This window comes from Osmerus eperlanus, chromosome 14, assembly GCF_963692335.1.
Source record: "Osmerus eperlanus chromosome 14, fOsmEpe2.1, whole genome shotgun sequence".
NCBI classification, from domain to species: domain Eukaryota; kingdom Metazoa; phylum Chordata; class Actinopteri; order Osmeriformes; family Osmeridae; genus Osmerus; species Osmerus eperlanus.
In genome coordinates, this window is record NC_085031.1 from 824,766 (window position 1) to 846,161 (window position 21,396).

A 21,396-nucleotide genomic window follows, 5' to 3' on the forward strand; every position below is an offset into this window, starting at 1 on the left:
AGCCCCTGTTTCATTTCGCTTCCAATCGCAGCTCGCTGTTACGAATACAAATTATTTTTCGGCGGCCATTGTTGTTTCCCGTGTCCCGTGAAAGTCGTCTCCCGTGAAAGCCGTGTTGGAGGCAGCCACTTTCGGTAAGTCCTGGTTTTACACATTTTAAGCTAGAATTAATGATTGGGTTTGTGAAAGTACACTACTCTTGAATTATGGTGAAGGTTTAGCACTTTTAGACCTTATAGATCGTGATTCTGAAGTGACGGAAAACCAAACTCGAAAAGTAGCTACTGTAGCTCTAGCTTTTTTCCTCTGTGTTTTTAATTAGTGAGTCATTTTGCATCTCGGCGAATTGTTCATCAAAAAGGTTGAGGAGAGCAGCCTTTAGGAGAAAAAGCAATTCCCCACAGACCTGTCGGCTCATAATGGTGATTTTTGGCGTGAAAGTCTTTGTAATAAGCCTATGCGGCAGGGAGACTTTTTCAAGGCGAGCCTGTTTCATTCGTCATATGCCCTGAGAAAGCGACCTACGTTAGCCAGGCTAGTTTTGCCAATTTCGGTAAGTCAGGCTATTTAAAGGTCTCTTACAGTCAGAATCACTGTTTACAAGCAAAGGTCGAGCTGGTCTTTTGTCAGATGTGTATATATTGACCAGTTTAGAGGTAAATACTCTTGCCAGAGCCTGGAATCGAACCTGTGTTTTGAGTGACTGCATGGGTCTCCATGACGTCAACACATTTGGATTCAAGTTCAAGTAATGACACTGCATTTCACAGTCAAAACTGAAGTCTGTATCAAGTGTAGATGGGAAAAGCTTCATTTTTCACAACTGACATGGACCCTTTCTTCACTTTGACAGGTCTGGAGGGTCATGCAGAGGCCTGCTCAACAGAGTTCAACAGAGGATGCAACAGACTCGAGGATGGTGAGATCCACACAGACCCCTTGCTGGACTACCCCTCTCTAGCTGGACAGCTTCTCTTCAGCCCTGACCCCAGAACAGCTTGATCCAGCTGGCCTGCCTGCCTGCCTGCCTGCAGGCCCTGCTTGCCCCTGCCTGCCAGCCCTCCAGAGACAGTCACCCCACAGACACAGTAGCTCTGCAGCCTGCTTTTTTGAGGACATTGATGAAAAAGGACAAGCCAGCATTACTTTGATGAAAGTCTAAATGTTTAATCCTTTCCATGTGCCAGTATGCCAAGCTGCTGACTTTGTGTTTTAAGTGATGAAACTAGTTCAAGTGATAGACTTTTGACCTGAATCCAATGATTATTCATCTGAATAAAAACCACTCAAGAGAAGTACTGCTTCTTGGAGCATTTGTGCTCCACATCAGTACATCTCACACATTTGCCTTTGTTTCCATGGGATTCATGGAATTGTTAGTTTCTGCTCCACCATTTCCACCCTAGTGTAATAATAAGTATAATTTAGGACAGCAATTACATTTTTGTGTTATCCTTCCGCATTACACACATTTAGTCAATGTTCTTAAACTCAACCGATTATTGTCATTTTACCATACTGTTCATATTGAACAGACATCAGTGTTTACTTGGAAAGATGACTGTATATTTCCACTTTTGATTTGTATTTCCATCGTAAGTTTGGTCTTTAATTTCATTTGGAAGTGGTATTAAAAGGTCTTACATTTAACTTGTTTATACCTGTAGACACCCTGTGAAGCCCCCACTGCAGAGACAGTTGGTGACAGAGAGGTGCAGACATTAAGTTAAACATGCCTTAAGAATAGAGTAACAAATAGAGACTAAATGTGTAAATGGCTGTTGAAACTGAGTTGGTGCATGTCAGTTTAGGCAAAGGTAACCTTTTAAACCTCTAGGTTTAAAACAAATTCAGATTTGATTGGAACTCTCTTTTATACATTTATAGTTGGATTTGACATTTAATTCATTTAGCAAGTTGTTTAACTCAAACAACCATAACACGGTACATATGGTATACAATGCTGCAGTCAGATTTGGCGAAATTGTTAGCTTGGATGTTATCTTTACATATAGATGGGGTCTTGTTGATGCGCACGCAGCTTCAAGGCAGAAAGACGCGTTCCATTTCACTTTTACTGTACCTACACCTTTAATGTTCCCGCCATCCCCCCATTTCTGAATAAAGTTCGACTGATCTGATTTGTTGATTTCTGTTGCTATGAAAACCAGTTTAGCCAAGCTAACTAACATTGTTTTTAGCTAGCTTGCATTACCATTCAATTGCTAACAAAACATTAGTAAAAATAGCTTGCTAATCGGGCAGAACTTGAACTCGGGCAGGAGACTCTAAGACCTCAGCGCACCACTAGCATCTCGTCATATCACGCAGTCGGAGCACAGCTAGATAATCAGCGTCAGCGCTCTTGGGTACCCAGCATGCAGTGCGGCATGTTAAAAAAACAACAGCTACGCAAGGGATTTCAGTTGTTGTGTTCGTTCAGTTAGATGTTTGTAATGTTATTGGCCGGGTTTCCCAGATTCGTTAAGAAGCTCTTAACGCTAAGAGCTTCTTAAGAGCGTTCTAAGAGCGTTCTAGAGCGTTCTTAGAACGCTCTTAAGAAGCTCTTAGCGTTAAGAGCTTCTTAACGAATCTGGGAAACCCGGCCATTGTTTGTTAGTTAATATAATCTTGTTGGTCACCTTAAGTGTGCATGCTGTGTAGTTTAATGGGAACAGAGAGTCGGCCATTTTACTATCACAGGCTATACTTGCAAGGAGCTGAACGTGGGCTGTGCCCTAGACCAGACCAATTGCCTATGAGGCTAATCTTGATTCTGGATTGACTGAGATTCTGGAAAGAGATCTACTCAAGAAGAGAGTCAATATCTGTGGTTTTCAAGCCATCTTTGAGAAAGTTTGAAAACAATGTTGCGGTTAATATGTTTTGATTGTGGGAGGCAACTTTTGGACTACACCTAAACCTCATGCGGCCACCGCACCACCCGCACTGGCAAAGAGGGAAACAGCATGGATGGGGAAAGTGTGTGGGCAGAGCAAGCAGTAGTAGTACATAAACTACACACGTCCTTTACTAAAGTGTATTCTGACTTTCATAAAGTTATTGTTGTAATCAAAGCTTTTAAAGAATGGATCTCTGCATGATGGGCCTGACCAGAGCACAGGTGGCCTGACAGAACACGCTTCAAAGTTGTCACTTTCAAAAGGGTGGCGTTTTGACCCCATCAGGCCAAGATGTCTGAAAGTTGGTATGCATTCTTTGTTGCTCATGGGGAACAAAAAAGTCTCAAGAACCCATAATGTGGGCAGCATGGAGTTCTCTCTACAGAATTTGTGAAGAATTTCAAAAAATGACTTAAAATCAGCCGTTGCTCCAATTGTCTTGAAATGTTGTGTACATGTATGAAATACCTGTCTGTATCATGTAAATTTGGCAAAAGTTTGCAATGTTGAGGAGGAACCCGCCCGATATATTTAAAGAAATCCCTAGTCAAAATTGTTCTAATTTGGCACATTGACACTACAGGCCAGTGGGTACCCCCACATCAAATATGGGCAACATTTGACTTTAGGAGGCGCCACAGGCCACGCCCACAAGTCAATTCTTCAGAAACTAGGCGTACATGCCTTATTTCTCACTAGGAACAAAAAAGCCTCAAGGACCCATAAGGTCCGCCATGATAGATTTTGCTCTACTGAAAAAAATTTAATCCGTTCCTAGCAGAAAATACGGACCCTCTTCATGAGATCGTGTCACAAATGGTCCGCTGAATTTAAAACATATGTATGAAATTCAGTTTTTTTTACTCAGTGAGAAAAATCCAGTCTGTCTTGGGCTTGAACAAGTGCATTGATGTCTGGTTAAATGTCTGAGGCAGATATGCGAAGGATAACTGACAGGTGATCATCAGGGTCTGCAGCTTAACTAGCAAACCATCAGCGGCTCGCACCCACTCTGCATCAGTCAAATTCTTGTATTTGTCCGCGTGTTTAGTCCCGTAGTGTCGATTCAATGTGTAATCCTTCAACACAGCGACCTGTTCTCCACAAACTAAGCACACAATTCTGCCTTTGACTTCAGTTATCAGATACTTAGAAGTGCATGTCTTGTTAAAAACTCTACATTCTGTATCAACGTTTTTCATTTTTTACCGTGAGCAGACATTTTCGAGGGCTAAACAACAGCTAACTCAGTGTCTCCTGTCGGTGAGGCTGCGTAAGCGCACATACGTAAATCGCCTGATCACTGTAGTATTTCAGGACAACAGATTTCATACCGCTCAACACATGTATTTATTTGTACACACACACACACGCTCACACACACGCTCACAAAGTGAAAATTGCACTTGCACAGGCACTCTCTTTTTGTCCTGTCACATAAGAACCACTGCATGAATTGTTCCATGTGAGGTCCATTTTGTCAAGTTGCAAGTACCATGTTATGGCAACTGCTTACACATTTTGCACTTTGTAACAATAGCTGTTCTATCTAAATTGTTTAATCATGTTTTATTGTTTAAATGCAAATGAAAACATCGCAATATACATCGAATATTGTAAACATTGACAATATCGAGATATATTTTTTTATATATCGCCCAGTCCTAATGGTGTCTCACCTATAGTGTCAGTCTCTCCAGACAGCTGGATACAGCGGTGCTCTAGTTCTTCCATTCTGTCCTTCAGGTCCGCCTTCTCCTGCATTAGGGAGGTGAAGCGCATCTGAAGTTTCTCTGTAGAAACCCTCAATGCCTCATAGACTTCTACTGGGACTCCACCTTCCAAGTCTAGGGAGAAGAGGTGGTGCTGGGTTAGGTTTACATAATCATCAAACACCAAATCCTGCATATTTTTTCTTTTTTAAGGGGTTGGCAACCTTCAGAATCAGATGACAAGAGTATTTTTTCATTTCCTTTTTCAACCACAATAAGGTGCATTAAGAGCCACAATGGGTGAAAAGCTTGAGTTTGAGACATAACAAAAAGAAACACTGACATAACTTGCCAATAATGTTTTTCATTGCCACCAATCCTTCAAAATAGTAATCACAAGAAAAAATATACAATGTACAAAATTGAGCCCAATCGGCCAGATAATTAATGTGAAAAACAATTAAAATGCCATGCTCCCCACACCATAAGTTGGTTTGACTTCAAATTGAACACACAAGTCAAACTCCAAAAATGCCTTTTGTACCATAAAAATATACCATGATGGATTTTCCATCAATTAGAAAAAACGACGTGCTGTATCTAACCAACTGTCAAACCTTCTCTCTCAGAACAACCTGCTTGACCCCAACCAATCAGGCTTCAAGACTGGCCACTCCACAGAGACTGCCCTCCTTTCAGTCACCACTGCCCTCCAGTCTGCCAGAGTGGCTTCCAGGTCATCCGTCATCATTCTGCTGGACCTTTGTGCAGCGTTTGATACGGTTAACCACCAGATCCTGCTCTCCAGACTTTGAGATGGGCATCACTGGCACTCCAGTGGATCTCATCCTACCTGTCGAGGTAATCCTCTTCAGAGGATTCAGAACACAGCGGCCCGCCTGGTCTACAATCTACCCAGACGCTCCCATGTTACCCCGCTCCTCATCTCTCTCCACTGGCTACCTATCACGGCCCGTATCAGATTCAAGACCCTGGTACTGACCTTCCGAGCAGTGAACGGGACTGCACCCGACTACAGCAAGTCTCTCCTGCAGCCTTACACCCCCACCCGCCACCTACAGTCTTCTTCAGACAACCGCCTGGTGGTCCCACCGCTCAAGACCGCCCGGTCCCAACACAAGCTCTTCTCCTGTCTGGCCCCCCAGTGGTGGAATCAACTCCCCACCTCCATCAGAGACACTGACTGTCTCTCCACCTTCAAGAAAAGGCTCAAGACGCACTTGTTCCGGGAGTACAACGGTACTTAGGAATGGTTTGCTTGACCTGATGTTAGTTTCCTCAAGGATCACAATGACTCTAGCTTAGAGACTTGTTGCTCTTGTGGTTAGTGGTAACTGATTTAAATTTTTGTACTCGCTGTGATATATTGTTTTTATTATTGTTGCTTGTTTTTCTACAGGTACACCTGCACTTATAGCAGTTCATGTTGTTTAAATGTAGCTTGTTTAACTACATGCTCTTATGGTTCTTCCCTTTGGCACTTATTTTGGTTGTTCACAATATGTGCTTCATGTTTTGGCTACTCGCAATGTTTTTGGGGCTATCTTGTTGTTATTATCAGTGACCTATGCACTTTGTAAAGCTCTCTCTTGGAAGTCGCTTTGGATAAAAGCGTCTGCTAAATGAATAAATGTAAATGTAACAAAGGACCAAGGATTCAAAAACTGAATCTTGTTAATATTTTATTTTGTTTTCAAGATAGACCAATTAACTTTAAAAGGGGAGTGTTGAGCAATAATGGGATAATTAACAAAAAAACTGTATCCACATCAGTACCAGAAACATACGCTCACAGTTTCATTCAATTTAACCAATAGGGTGCACTACTAATGCAAGAAATGTGCGTTGATTAACACAAGTCAGACTATGAATCAGGCATTTTTTTCCAATCTTTACAAAATTTACAGGATGTTTCATAACAATGTTGAACAACTACTTCAAAATCTCTCAATAGGTGGTGCCACCAGTTCCAATTATATGCATGGGTCTGATGCAAATTTGGCCATAAATCGGTGACATAAATCGCTCATGCAAACATCACCAACTTTGTGGATATTAATGTTGAACTAAGTTTGTAAAAATATCTGAAAATTGTCTAAAAGGGGGTGCCAAAAATCAATTTCCATATGGCTTACAGTATAGTTGTTTTTTTGCGTTTATTATAAAACTGGGTCTTGTTCTTCTGGAGCTTTTATTTTGAAACTGGGCCTCTATGCTAGGGCTAGTTGCCTAAACTTTGTTTAACACTAGAAGCGCTGAGCCATTTCCCCCTACTTATAGCGCAGTTAGGGGTCAAATGAACCTTCAGACAGGGATGTTTCTACTGACACGTAATGATCGCTCGATGGCACTTCTTGCACGAAGCTTAAGGCAAGGTCGGAAAATTAACTTGCCATGTCAATCTGTCATTCATGTCCGTGTTGTTAGTTGGTGATTATTTAATTACAATGTTGTCTATTCCTTCAATCATTCAGCAAAATATAGTTTATTGGCTGAAAGATGTCACAAACTTTTATATTGGGTTAGACTGCAGTTGGTATATAGTAGCCCAAAATTATCCAAATTGACTGATCGCGTTGTTGTCCCCACTCAAAAGTAGAAACACACAGGGACATCATAAACTGTCAATGGTCTAATTAGATCCAATTATACTGGCAAAACATGCAATGTACTTCATTTATTTTCAGGGCAAGGTCCAAGAAGGTTATTGCCAAAATGAGAGCCAAGTGTAATTAGTTAGGAAATTATTAGTGGTGGGCCGCAAGCTTGACTTTCACCTTGATATTTTAGCGCGGATGTATACCTAGCCGAATTGCACTGTAGGGGGCGAGAACGAGTCTTAGAACCTGTGTGTATGCCTTGTGTATGAAATTATCACATCAAACCTGACGTGCTAACATGGATGCAGCTATGAAGCCGCCTGGCTTGCTTCAGGGAAAATGTATTTTTAAGAAGCTTCCCAATGGAAACCTCGACAAGACTAGGGTTGTTTGCACCTTGTGCTATGCTGAATTATTGTACTGTAGGAGTTCTTCCAGTCTCAAATACCACCTAAACGCAAAGCATCCCTTAGCTAATGCGGAAAATGCCGGGCCAAGCACTGATGTAGCGCAGGGGAAGAGTCGTCGTCAAACTACGATGTTTGAGTGCAACCGAGGCAAGCCCGTCAGCACAGCTCTATCAGCCAAACTAACTAATCTAATAAACAGTTAATAAAACACAAGTACATCTTATTGAACATAATTTATTTTCATCACCAATTATAATAGTAGAACATCTTTCTCAAGCAGTTTGTGATGGATTTTGGAAACAGGAGATGTGACCCTGGTCTAATGCGCCACCTGGCTTGAGAAACCTGTTCTCAAAGACTTACTTTTAGTCATTATTGGGGTAGCACACATATTCTGAATGCCTTCGGCGGAGGCATTAATCTAGATTAAAATGAGCCATTTTAATCTAGATTAATGCCAATATTACAGTGAGATTAATCTAGATTTAAAAAAATTATCTATGCCCACCACTAGAAATTATATAGGCTTACTTGATATTACATGCTTAGCCTATTTAATTTAGCTAACAACTGACAAGACAGGCATTGTATAATATACAGTGGATAATATCATATGGTTGCGAATGTCTATTGTGGTTTTATGTAGGCCATTAGCCTACTGTAACATTGGGACTCCAGTTCCAATTGTGGATGGCGGGTAATGCAAGAGCAGTAGCGCATTGTGTAAAACAAAAGTTGCATTTGATAAATCAAGTAGGTAGCTTCTCTACTACAACTAGCCTGACAGATAATTTAGAATATGTTTTGTTCCCTTTACATCTACGGACTAAATATAATAAATGGGGTAATCTCGGGCATTGCGTTGTGCACAGGATTTCTTATTTTTTGAGTTGGTAAACCGTAAATGCATTTTCAGGCTGTTTGAAAAGGTGCGATATCCATCCCCCATTCCAAGTATTGATTGCATCGTGCATCAATGCATTTGGTCTCAGGTCCTTTCATAGTTGTCAACTCAAATCCAGTTCCGAGCATTCCCTTCTGATACTTACAGCTCAAGACAACATGTAATTTAACTTATTGTTAAGTTCACGCACTCTTTGAACAGAATATGGGCAATCATTGCAAAAGACAGTTCACCATTTGGGATGGATGCCCCCTGGAGTATTATGCAGTGGTCTTAGCTGCTAATCCTGTGAAATGGAAGGATAATAAAGACCGTTTTGAGACAGTAGGTCTCAGGGGACTGTTTCAACTCATTGTATTCAGATTGTATTGTTTTAGGAGTGAGCTGATGATAGGAAGGATCATGATAGCTGCATGTCTGTTCTTTGATCAGGAGTTCATTGTGGAGAAGGATGTGACTTACATTTTATTAATTGATTGTTGCTTAAGGAAGACCAGATGTTGATAGCCTCCAAAAGACTGTTTTATGACGAGCATCACTTTGTCGAAAGTTCTAATAAATTACATTTTGTTGAATGATTGAAGGGCTAGACAACAATCGTTCTAATGAAACAGTCACCGACTATCAACGCAGAAATGAATGACAGATTGACTAGCGGTGTTTCCCCTAGGTTTACAGCTTTGGCGGGGTGGGGGACGGGGGTGCGACCATGTAAAGACATGGTGGCCCGACCATGTAGAGACAGAAATGACATGGCGTCGTGTAAATAAGATAAATAACATAAGGCCATTTAGTTCGTTTAATAAAAGAGCAAGCTATAGACCTGTTTTATAGGAAAGGTAACCTTAAATGACTTATTTTGTGATCTGGCACTATAAAAAAAAAAAAAAAAAATTACTTGACCTTCCAGGGGGGGGCGGGGGGTGCCATTGGGGTGGGCCGGGTGCCCCCCTAATATAATGGTAGGTGAAACACTGCTAAGGCCACTTCAGTTTTCGACCTTGCCTTGGCTGCTTGCAAGAAGAGCCATCTAGCGATCATTAGGGGACCATTGACCCCCTATTCGTGCTATAGATAGCCTAGGGAAAACCGGCTGTACCGTGATCCAAATCAAATTACAGTGGGGCAAAAAAGGATTTTGTCAGCCACCAATTGTGCAAGTTCTCCCACTTAAAAAGACAAGAGAGGCCTGTAATTTTCATCATAGGTACACTTCAACATGAGACAAAATGAGAATTAAAAAAAATCCAGAAAATCACTGTCTGATTTTTTAAGAATTTATTTGCAGATGAGTGGAAAATAAGTATTTGGTCACCTACAAAAAAGCAAGATTTCTGGCTCTCACACACCTGTAACTTCTTCTTTAAGAGGCTCCTCTGTCCTCCACTCATTACCTGTATTAATGGCACCTGTTTGAACTCGTTATCAGTATAAAAGACACCTGTCCACAACCTCAAACAGTCAGACTCCAAACTCCACTATGGCCAAGACCAAACAGCTGTCAAAGGACACCAGAAACTACATTGTAGACCTGCACCAGGCTGGGAAGACTCAATCTGCAATAGGTAAGCAGCTTGGTGTGAAGAAATCAACTGTGGGAGCAATTATTAGAAAATGGAAGACATACAAGACCACTGATAATCTTCCTCGATCTGGGGCTCCACGCAAGATCTCACCCCGTGGGGTCAAAATGATCACAAGAACGGTGAGCAAAAATCCCAGAACCACACGGGGGGACCTAGTGAATGACCTGCAGAGAGCTGGGAAGCATGGGGGTGAAGCATGGGGGTGGAAACATCATGCTTTGGGGCTGTTTTTCTGCAAAGGGACCAGGACAACTGATCCGTGTAAAGGAAAGAATGAATGGGGCCATGTATCGTGAGATTTTGAGTGAAAACCTCCTTCCATCAGCAAGGGCATTGAAGATGAAACGTGGCTGGGTCTTTCAGCATGACAATGATCCCAAACACACCGCCCGGGCAACGAAGGAGTGGCTTCGTAAAAGCATTTCAAGGTCCTGGAGTGGCTTAGCCAGTCTCCAGATCTCAACCCCATAGAAAATCTTTGAAGGGAGTTGAAAATCCGTGTTGCCCAGCGACAGCCCCAAAACATCACTGCTCTAGAGAAGATCTGCATGGAGGAATGGGCCAAACTACCAGCAACAGTGTGTAAAAACCTTGTGGAGAAAACGTTTGACCGCTGTCATTGCCAACAAAGGGTATATAACAAAGTATTGAGATGAACTTTTGTTATTGACCAAATACTTATTTTCCACCATAATTTGCAAATAAATTCCAATGTGATTTTCTGGATTTTTTTCCGCTAATTTTGTCTCATAGTTGAAGTGTACCTATGATGAACATTACAGTCCTCTCTCATCTTTTTAAGTGGGAAAATTGGTGGCTTAAATACTTTTTTGCTCCACTGTATATCACGCATGACGTGCCCACAGCTCAACTGGAAGCTTAGGTAAACAAGCACAAATTATGAGTATTTAGTGATCCTAAACATGTTGTTTATCATATTGAGTGACTTCTTTAACACTAACTTTTGTAATATACAAGAAAAGGAAAACTGTAAAATAATAAAAATAAATCCGTTCCTAGCAGAAAATACGGACCCTCTTCATGAGATCGTGTCACAAATGGTCCGCTGAATTTAAAACATATGTATGGAATTCTTATGCAACCATGACACACTGACTTAACACACATTCAATTATTCATTCTCAAAAACATTCAAGGACTTATTTTTATTAACAACTTATCAACTTTCAATATCTTCCAAAGCCTGTGGAACCCTATCTGTTGCTCACCTGTATGTTTGTGATCATTTCTTTTTTTGATGTCATGCCCATAGTCATGTAAACAGTGGTTGTAGTCTAGGTGGCAGTCATGGCTGTTACTGTGTTGTTGGTGCTCTATGCTCAGTTCTGCTGCCTGGTGGTGAGTGTCTAGGCTTGTTTCCTTTTCCAGTCTGCTCCTCATCTCATCCCTCTCCATCTCCACCTCCACCTGGGCCAGTGCACACCACACAAACTCAGCAGACAGGAAGTGTAAAAAAATAAATAAAATACATGATACGTGATTAAATAGAAAAGAGAAAGAAAAACAGGATCTATAACAATAGGTACTTAACCCTTTAAGGAGTAGCGTCCCTGTGTGAGAATTTGAAAGAGGGCGCCACAGTGTAACATCCCAAATATGTGATTCGAATATTCCAATTGAATATTTTCCGATAACTATGCGACAAACGCTTCAGAATGTACTAATTAGAAGGCTAACAAGTAACACTAACATGGTAGTAGCATTGCTAAGGGTATAATGCTAGGTAATTTATCCCGGCAGCTAGCTAGCTACGGTTTAGGAAAAAGAACTTGCGCTGTGAGGACTGTTGGAAATATTTGGAACTTTCTCAGCTAGGGTTATACTAAATGTTGGCAATGAGTATATGCAAAGCAATGGGTAGCCTGTCCTCCTAACCATCACTTCCCGGTTTTCAAAGTCCTTTGGTAGGATGATGGTGGAGGACTTCTGAGAGACTTCCTGTGGCAATTGGCTCTCCACTCCGTCTCCTGTGTGGCAGACCCACAAGTAACATTATTTTACTTGTTTATACAGAAAAGTCTCTTTTACACACAGTAGACACCCTCTGAATGTTGTCTCATACAACATCTCAATGACAATGTTTTAAAGACAACATTGTATTATCATAATGACACAGAGACAGTAACTGGTCTCTAACCTTGGTCTCTGAGGGGTGTGGCCAAAGTCGAGCTGTTGAGCTCCTGCACTTCTGTCTTAAGCTGCTGGTTGTCTCTGGTCAGCTGTTCCAGAGACTCCTGACAGGAAAAACCAACATCTAAGAACACAAACTGACTCTCTCACACACGCACACACACACACCCTCCATGTCAGGCATTCTAAGATGGTTGGCTAAAATACACTGAAATCCTCAGAGTTGTTTGCTACATGTGTACTGTTCTGGAAAAATGCTGAATCGCTCATTTAAGTATAAATGCTTTTATTGGGTGTGATCTCACATGTTTATTTATTATTATTTCTTTCCCACCATAACTCGTCCCTCATTTTTGCACTACATAGATAAAGTCGCTGTCAAAATGTTCGTCTTGGTCACGATTGCTTGCTTGGATTTTACATTCCGTTGCACGGTTTAGGTTTGTTTTACGTTTTTGTGGCGAAAAGTGAAGCTAACAGTGGCTAACTAGCTTGTAACAAACCTGTGCGCTCATTAACTTCTGGGAGATAGCTAACAACCTAAAACTGCAAGACAGCTGCAGAAACGCCACAGGCAAAAGCCAGGGTGATAACTATTTGCTTGAAATGTAATTTACAATACATATATACGCTGATATTATTAGTTATTATTAGTAGATATTATTGTCTGCAATTTCAGTGAGGCGTTAGCATCATGACATTAGCCTCTGTTGGACAACACATACGACAGCAGTTTGTTTTCAATCGTTAAAATAATAAAAATGCCTCACAAATAAATGTTCGTGTTAGGATTTATGATGACATTACTCTAGATTATTATGACATAACTCTAGATTACAGTGCCAAATGGAAGAACCATAAGAGCATGTAGTTAAACAAGTTACAATTAAACAACATGAACCGCTATAAGTGCAAGTGTACCTGTAGAAAAAACAAGCAACAATAATAAAAACATCATTAGATACCTGTACGTGTAGCTCACTGTAACGTTGTACGCCACTGTCCATTTTGAGTGTTACAAACTGCCCTTCGCTCTATCTAGCTAGTTAGCCTTCCACGGACATTTCTCTCCCGTCTGCACTAAAAACATATGGATAGAGGGAAAATTGTGCCTAGTTTTTGCTCATTTAATCCGATTGACCTCATAATCTGTTTCCATATAGTTGAAACATAGGCCTACATCTATGAATGTGTAGTCTCAAATATACAGTGGATATAAAAAGTCTACCCTGTTAAAATGCCAGGTTTTTGTGATGTAAAAAAATGAGACAAAGATAAATCATGTCAGAACTTTTTCCACCTTTAATTGAATTGAACCTTTTGTGAATTGTTAATGTGAATTTTTTTACATCACAAAAACCTGGCATTTTAACAGGGGTGTGTAGACTTTTTATATCCACTGTACATAGAGCTCAAGGCTCAAGAGCGCCCGGTCACAACACACTCTTCTCCTGTCTGGCCCCCCAATGGTGGAATCAACTCCCCACCTCCATCAGGGACACTGAATGTCTCCCCACCTTCAAGAAAAGGCTCAAGACGCACTTGTTACGGGAGTACAACAGCACTTAGGAATGATTGGCTGGACCTGATGTTAGTTTCCTCCAGGATCACAATGACTCTTATTGAGAGACTTGTTGCTATTGTTGGTTTGTTGTAACTGTCTTAAAATTATTGTACTCGCTGTGAAATACATTGTTGCTTGCTTTTTTTTTTTTCTCCACAGGTACACACACACACTTTTTGAGGTTCTAGCTGTCTAATTGTAACTTGTCTAACTACATGCTCTTATGGTTCTTCCCTTTGGCACTTATTTGGTTGTTCACAATGTATGCTTCATGTTTGGCTACCCGCAATGTTTGGGGCTATCTCGTTGTTATGATCAGTGACCTATGCACTTTTGTAAAACTCGCTTTGGATAAAAGCGTCTGCTAAATGCATAAATGTAAAGGTAATGTAGAAATATTTGTCAATTCCGGCGCATTCAAACAATCCCCTCAGTGGAAGTTGGCTACCAACAAAAGCAGTAACTGACCTCCAGTGACAGGTGAGGGGAGGTGCACAAAGGACACACTTATTAGTGGTATCTTGCTTCCAACTTTTGTTTTGACAACCCAGTCATTTGGAGCAGATAAACATCTAAAAACATACAGGGCTACAGTAGGCCCAAGGACCAGGATCAATGAGTATAGGTTCTGATATAGAGGGAGTATAAGAGAAGCTGACAAAGTTGAATGTGCTTTTTCCTACATACAACGTGGGTAGCCGGTCACATGAGCGCCAAGTCTTCAGACCAGGGATGTTGTTACTGTCAAGTATTGCTTCCAGTAAATTTGTTATATTAGCCAGTTTTCCAAAACTAGATTTCAAGCTTATTTATGTTTTTGGAGGCATATTTTCAGTTTGCAGCTGAGATACTGCCGGTAAATCAGCTTGAGAATGAGCTTGGGGTCTTTGTTAATGAATGAATGCAATATGAGTAAATGATTAAAAATATCACTAGAAGAATCTCAGGGAAATGAGAAGAGAATTATACCCTTCACCCTTATTATTTTGGAGTGAAAATAAGCAGCAACAAATGTAATCCTTGTAATCTATGCAATCCTCTTAAACAATAAGTATGCATACCTATTTAAATTATACCTAAATATTAGTTGTAAAATTTAAGTTAGAAAAACTGACCCATCTGCAACGGACGCAAGCACACAATTTCCCAAGAAAGTCTACCCTCTAGTTAAATACCGTATTTTTCGGAAATAAAACCACGGTTCATACCCCGATTTAACATTTTTCTTGTGGTGTGGTTTATATTTCGAAGCGACTTATAGCTCGTTTTTATAACAAAACAACAGAAGAAACACTTTTCGAGAATGCTATTTAACCCATTAAGGAGTAGCGTTGCACTTATGTGATCATTTGAATGCGGGTCTCACAGCGTAACGTTGCATATATGCGATTTCGAACATTCAAACTGGATATTTTCCAATGGACAAAAACTATGCCACAAATGCTTTAGTATGGCTTAAACATTTACTAATGAGAAGGCTAACAAGTAACACTAGCATGGTAGTAGCATTGCTACGAGTATTATGCGAGCTAACTTAGCCCGGAAGCTAACTAAGGCTATCTAGCTAGCGTTTCGGAAAAATAACTTGTGCTTTGGGGTCCGTTGGAAATATTTAGAACTCACGCATCTAAAAAGGTAAATATTAGTTAATTCTAGGGCAATAGAAAACATACATTACGCACTTAATTTCGTTTTTGAAGTGTGTTACACAACGGCATGCTGTAAGATCGCCTATACTTGTGCATTGCTTGGTATCATTGTTCCCGTATCCAGTGCGGTTTATACTCAGATTTACAAACACAAAGCTTCCATTCTGGTGGGGTGCTTTTTAATGAAAATGCGGCTTATTTTCCAAAAAATACGGTAGTGTTCAAATAATTCAATTGGCAAATTTGACAGTGTGCTTACAAACAGTCTGTTCGCAGTTTTATAAGGTCCTCCTCGCTGGACACACTCTTTAAAGCAAACCCCCCCAAAGTACAAACAAGACAAGTGCATACACAAAAATATTCAGATTCATAAAACGCACTTTCTGCTCCGGTTTTCATTAATAGATCACAACTTAGTGGAAATTTTGCGCATGCGAGCAATCGTCTTGTCCCACCTGAGTAACGTCCATGTTTTCCTGTAAATGGTCACTGCCTCCCCAAATTAATATTATTGGGTTAACACTTTCATGTGTGGTATTTGCACTGGTTGACAATGACAGGGCCATTATTACATTGACAGTTTTGCGCAAGGAACATGTGAAAACATATGACACTGTAGATTTGTATCTGCCTGACTGAAACAACAGCATCAGTTTAACCTTTAGATGCGTGAGTTCTAAATATTTCCGACGGCCCCCACAGCGCAAGTTATTTTTCCGAAACAGTAGCTAGATAGCTTTAGTTAGCTTCCGGGCTAAGTTACCTAGCAGAATACTCGTAGCAATGCTACTATCATGCTAGTGTTACTTGTTAGCCTTCTCATTAGTTCATTTTGAAGACACACTAAAGCTTTTGTCGCATAGTTTTTGTCCATCGGAAAATATTCAATTGGAATGTTGGAATCACATATGCGACACGTTGTCGTGTTAACCCATTATTAAACTGAGCATATCGATTTTTAATCCATTATTAAACTTTGCATTTTAATTGTTTAACAGAATGGCCGATGTTTGACACTGTCATATATGATTTGACCTTGGCTGAAAATTGAAGATTCTATAGCTAAGCTAGTGTAGCTAATAGAAGTGTAGAAGAAGAGCAACGGAAACATTTTAATGTGCATGTATACATACTGTATATGGTGTGCAGCATTATAGAAAATTATATAAAAGAAAATTAATGTAAATAAACCCGTTTGTGCTCTTTTTTCCAAGCATTAAACGCTGCATGGTCCTGCTCTCTCCCGCACTCTATACAGGGACATGCACAGGTAAGGGCTATTGTTGCCCGGGCAACAGGCCGTTTGCCCTGATTGGCTGATCTGCCCCTCAGGAGAAAGAGCCTAAATACTTTTTTTTTTTTTTTTTTTTGTGGCTGCATCAATACGATAAGCCCATCATTAGTAAAGTTAAATCAAATTGCGATATCATCCAGTTCTGTGTAAATTTATTTTGCCACCATAACATCAGCGGTGCCCTCTGCCCCCAGTCACATGACATTGTTTGTCTTCTCACGCTGGTGCACTGCGAGTGAAGCTCGAGAGGGAAAACCCTTCCACTTTAACGTGACTTTTTGAAGTAATGGATATAATGACAAATGCCCTGTGAATAGTAAAAAAAAAAAACTTATGTTAGAGCAATAGCCCCTCCAAATGTCTGTGCACGTCCCTGCCATGTTATCTCTTGTTGATCTACACACGCACTGTCATGAGACATTCACGCAAACAAAATCACGGTTTAGCAACGCAGTAACGCAGCCTGCTTGCGGGAACGTTTCGCGTTACTTCCCATCACTGGAGGTGACATCTGTTGGCTAAATAATTCCCCTGCATTGATCAACTAGTTTGTTTAAGATTAAGATTAAATAATACACATCATATTATTCGATTACAGTACATCTTTCTCACCAGGGTCTGTTCCAGCCGCTTCTGGTTAATCTCCAGCTGGACACGTCCCTTGGCCTCATTGTGCTGCAGCCGGTCCATTAGCTGGCTGTGCTGCAAGTAGTGTTTGTGCAGCTCCTCCCTCTCAGAGGCCAGGTTCTGGTAGCCTGCAGAGTACTGTTGAAGATAGGCCAACAGCTGATCCCTCTGTTCCTGCAGTGCCTGCGACTCCTTGGACTTGTGATCCAACTTGGGGAAGGGAGAAGAGGTTTAACACCAGAAGCGCAGAGCCATCGTGTTGTTAGTCTGATTATTTAATTAGGACTCATGCAGGTAAATGTATTGGCTAAAGGATGTCAAACACATTGCGGGTTAGACTGCAGTTGGTCTACAAATGTGCAGCCGGACGTTATCAAAATGTTAAAGTCGGCTGACTGAACGCGTTGTTGTCCCCACTCAAAAGTATAAACACACAGGAGTCAGAGCCCTGTAGTCTGTCCGTCCCTCTAATTATTATAAATAATAAGCCGGTTACACTTTTTGAATCCAATGATCATAACAGGCCCATGCCGCCATCTCCTTTTATCAGGCCTACCTTATATTCATAAATGGTTTAGCCTACCATTTGCAAAATAGTTGCAAACTATCAAAGTCATATAATATGATTTGTTTCACTCGTGTGAATATGCAAAATGCATTTATTAGTGATGTTTATCTGTTTTACAAAACATATTGGCAGATTGGAAATGGCAGAATGCACAATTACACCAAAACATGAGCAAAATAGCCTTAAATTAGCTTTCTTCGGTGTGATTTAGAATGTTTAAATACTGGGTGATAAAACGCATACATAGGAAATGTCAAGAGAGCAGGGTCCTGGAATATGATCAAGTGCGAAGAAAGAAAATCTTCATTGGGGTCGAAGTACCCTTCTAAAGGTCTTTGCACACTGAGTGTGAAAAAAATGTATGCGTTTTTTAGTAATCGTCATGGGAAAAAAATTGGTGGCTGATTTGTAGAAAAAACTAAAAATGCTGGCAATGGATGCGAAAAACGCAGAAAATCGAATCTGAGCCGAACTTTTTTTTGACAGACGAAAGTTTAAGACAGTGTGTTAGCGTCATTGACATAACGTGAGGTTGTTTTTATTTTTTAACGTGTGAACATTTGGGACACGAAAGTGTGCAAAGACCTTAACACCCTTCTACTGTTAAGTCAGCCCACCCTCCCCAGAAAGCCTTGTACAGACAAATTCTAGATGGCAGACATTATATGGGTTCTTGAGCCTTTTTTGTTCCTCATGATAAATAAGGCATATGTACAACATTTAAGAATTTGGGGACTTATAGACTGGAAATTGTGAAGATTGTGTCCTGTGTTCTGTTTGTGTTTCATTAAAGACATCTTTACTATCCTCATTTAGAGAAGGAGCTGTGACATCAAGGAACTGTGGGACACTTGGTGTGGAGTCAAACTGTCACTGAGTAGTGCTGGCCAATCAGAGAGACCGCAATATTGATCGATTGAACATCTAGAATACCCTTTGTTCGAAGTTCTAAGGGAGTAATCCGAATAATCCTGGTTCGATTCCCGGCCATGAAAAATTACGTTGTGTCCTTGGGCAAGGCACTTCACCCCACTTGCCTCGGGGTGAATGTCCCTGTACTTACTGTAAGTCGCTCTGGATAAGAGTGTCTGCTAAAATATCACTAGAAGGAAAACTTGAGGGGAGGCCTGCCTGAAAAAAACCTGAAAATGTCATTTGGTGCTAGAATATGATATTAATATCATATTCATATTTACATGAATCTTCATATGTAATCATACACCTGAACGGTTTATACCATATCAAATAGATGAAATTGGGCATTCTAATTATATAAATATATGTATGGTTATTTAAGGCGAATTATCTTTTATCAAGAAACTTTCACGCAACAATTTTTTACACAAATGTTCTCCGTCCGCCATTCATCAGACAACTTCATTTTCAACCACTTTTATTACATTATAGAGGAAAACAAATATGTATATTTCATATGCTCTATGTGGGCAATGTAGAACAGCACAGATTAGAAATTCTATCTTTTGTTTAGAAGTTATGACCATTCTTGTGATTAGTGGAAAACCGGAATCTCCCCCCCCCCCCCAAAAAAAAAAGCTAGCTTACTCCTCTCCACAACTAAAACGGTTTTAATTTCTTACACATTCGACCATTGGCCAAACAAGTTAGAGATATTTATCTATAAGTAGGGATGCACCGAATCCAGGATTCGGTTTCGGATTCGGACGAATATTGGGCTTTTTTACGGGGTTCGGTTTTGCCCGAACCTTAGAATTTTTTCCCACCGAACCCTACGCTTGCACTACGCTGGTCAACATCGCCATTGATTATGGGAAAGTGTTTACGTAGGTGGACCGTTCAATGCAGTAGGCTGAGAGAAAGTGAACATGGAACTCTTGAGCAGAAAAAGTGTTGTTTGTCAGTACTTTTAAGTCGAGCTACATGTCAATTTGCAATGACAATTTGTCTCGTGGTGGCAATGACCCTAAACAATACACAACATCTCCGCTGTTAAAACATTTGTGTATGAAACATCCGAAAGAAATTCAAGAAATCTAAAAGGCTAATATTTGGGATATTGATTTGATCTTGTGATAGGCATATGGTAATTGTCAAATTAGTTTTTCCTACCTGTCTTCCTGGCATAATGTTGCCTATTTTCTTAATATATTTTTAAAATATCAAAATAAAATTAATAAATACACTGCTGTGGACGTTGTTTACTTCTTTAATGTATTTACTGTGTTAATGGACCGAGGATGGGGGTAGGATTCGGTATTCGGCCGAACCCCCAAAATCTGGATTCGGTGCATCCCTATCTTAAGTGTACATAGTGTAGCTAGCTTATGTTTATTTAGCAAGCTTCACAGAAATCACGGCTATCCAGTACTACTACGGTCAGTAGCTGCCCGTCATAAACGCAAAAGCCGGGTCATGTAATTTTTTCCTTAAATAACTCGTTACTCCTACAAAACAAATGCATTGTGACTAAAAAGTTTGGACTTTTAATTGACAGCATTGACAAATGTTAAGAAACTTGTCTTTACTTGAAATATTGCCTCTGTTTTCAATTTGAAGTAGTAAATCTAACACAGTAGGAAATCTCCCATTAGAATCAGAATTTGTTTTATTCGCCATGAAAGTTCACACAAACAAGGAATTTACTGTGGCAGGAAGGTACATACATTAAACATTACCGGATTTTAAATAAAGTAGTGTACACGGTATAACTAATACTAAAGGGATAAAATATGTTAAATATGTAGAACTAGAGAGGGTACAATTTCTGGGGAAATTGTAGGGTGTGCTTGCTTGCGTCGGTTGCACAGGGGTCCGTTTTTGGATGACATTTTTACAACTGATATTTCTGTATATTTTATATAAAAATGCATAGGGCCTACTTATTATTTATAAAGATTACATAGATTTAAAAGAATTTTTTTGCTGCTCATTTACAACTGAAAATACGAGTGAAGTGTAGAATGAAATAGATGTCTTCTCATTTCCCCTGCAAGAGGCAGCCTCATCGTTGAATCAAAACGAATAAATATGGCAGACCGGTGTAAAAATTGACCTAATCTCTATGACTTAAACGTCCTTTTAAGTTTTTCCCTTCTCGTGATATTTTAAGGCATTTAGCCTACTCATATTGCATTCATTCATGAATAAAGAACCCCCTTTGAAGATTATTCTACGACGTTACCGGCAGTAGAAGATGGAATCGCGATTCAAACAGTACCATCTGCTAACTGAAAATATGCCCCCAAAAACGTAAATAAGCTTGACATTTATTTAGTGGAAAATCGCTTTAATAAAAAGCTCACTGGTAGCGATCATTGTCAGTAACAACGCCAAGTGCTATATAGCCCTGTGTGGAGAAGCTGCCCCGGTAAATTGTACAGTACAGTAGACTACTGTACTGCTGTGTTCGTCTTGGTAGCAATTGCGTT

At 40.2% G+C, this 21,396-nt stretch overlaps 1 protein-coding gene across 5 annotated transcripts in view; it reads right to left on the bottom strand.

Annotated features, from left to right (window-relative positions):
* golga2 (golgin A2) overlaps positions 1–21,396 on the bottom strand; it is a 134,400-nt gene that overhangs the window by 40,182 nt on the left and 72,822 nt on the right. For 3 of the 5 annotated variants that reach the window (XM_062478459.1, XM_062478457.1, XM_062478456.1), the window contains 5 exons: positions 17,407–17,631; positions 12,295–12,391; positions 12,033–12,124; positions 11,366–11,564; positions 4,583–4,750 (listed from right to left, as the gene is read on the bottom strand). In XM_062478459.1, coding sequence (XP_062334443.1) covers positions 4,583–4,750; positions 11,366–11,564; positions 12,033–12,124; positions 12,295–12,391; positions 17,407–17,631 — 781 coding nt within the window. The remainder of the gene's footprint in view (positions 1–4,582; positions 4,751–11,365; positions 11,565–12,032; positions 12,125–12,294; positions 12,392–17,406; positions 17,632–21,396) is intronic. The other 2 variants (XM_062478458.1, XM_062478460.1) reach the window with 2 other exon arrangements.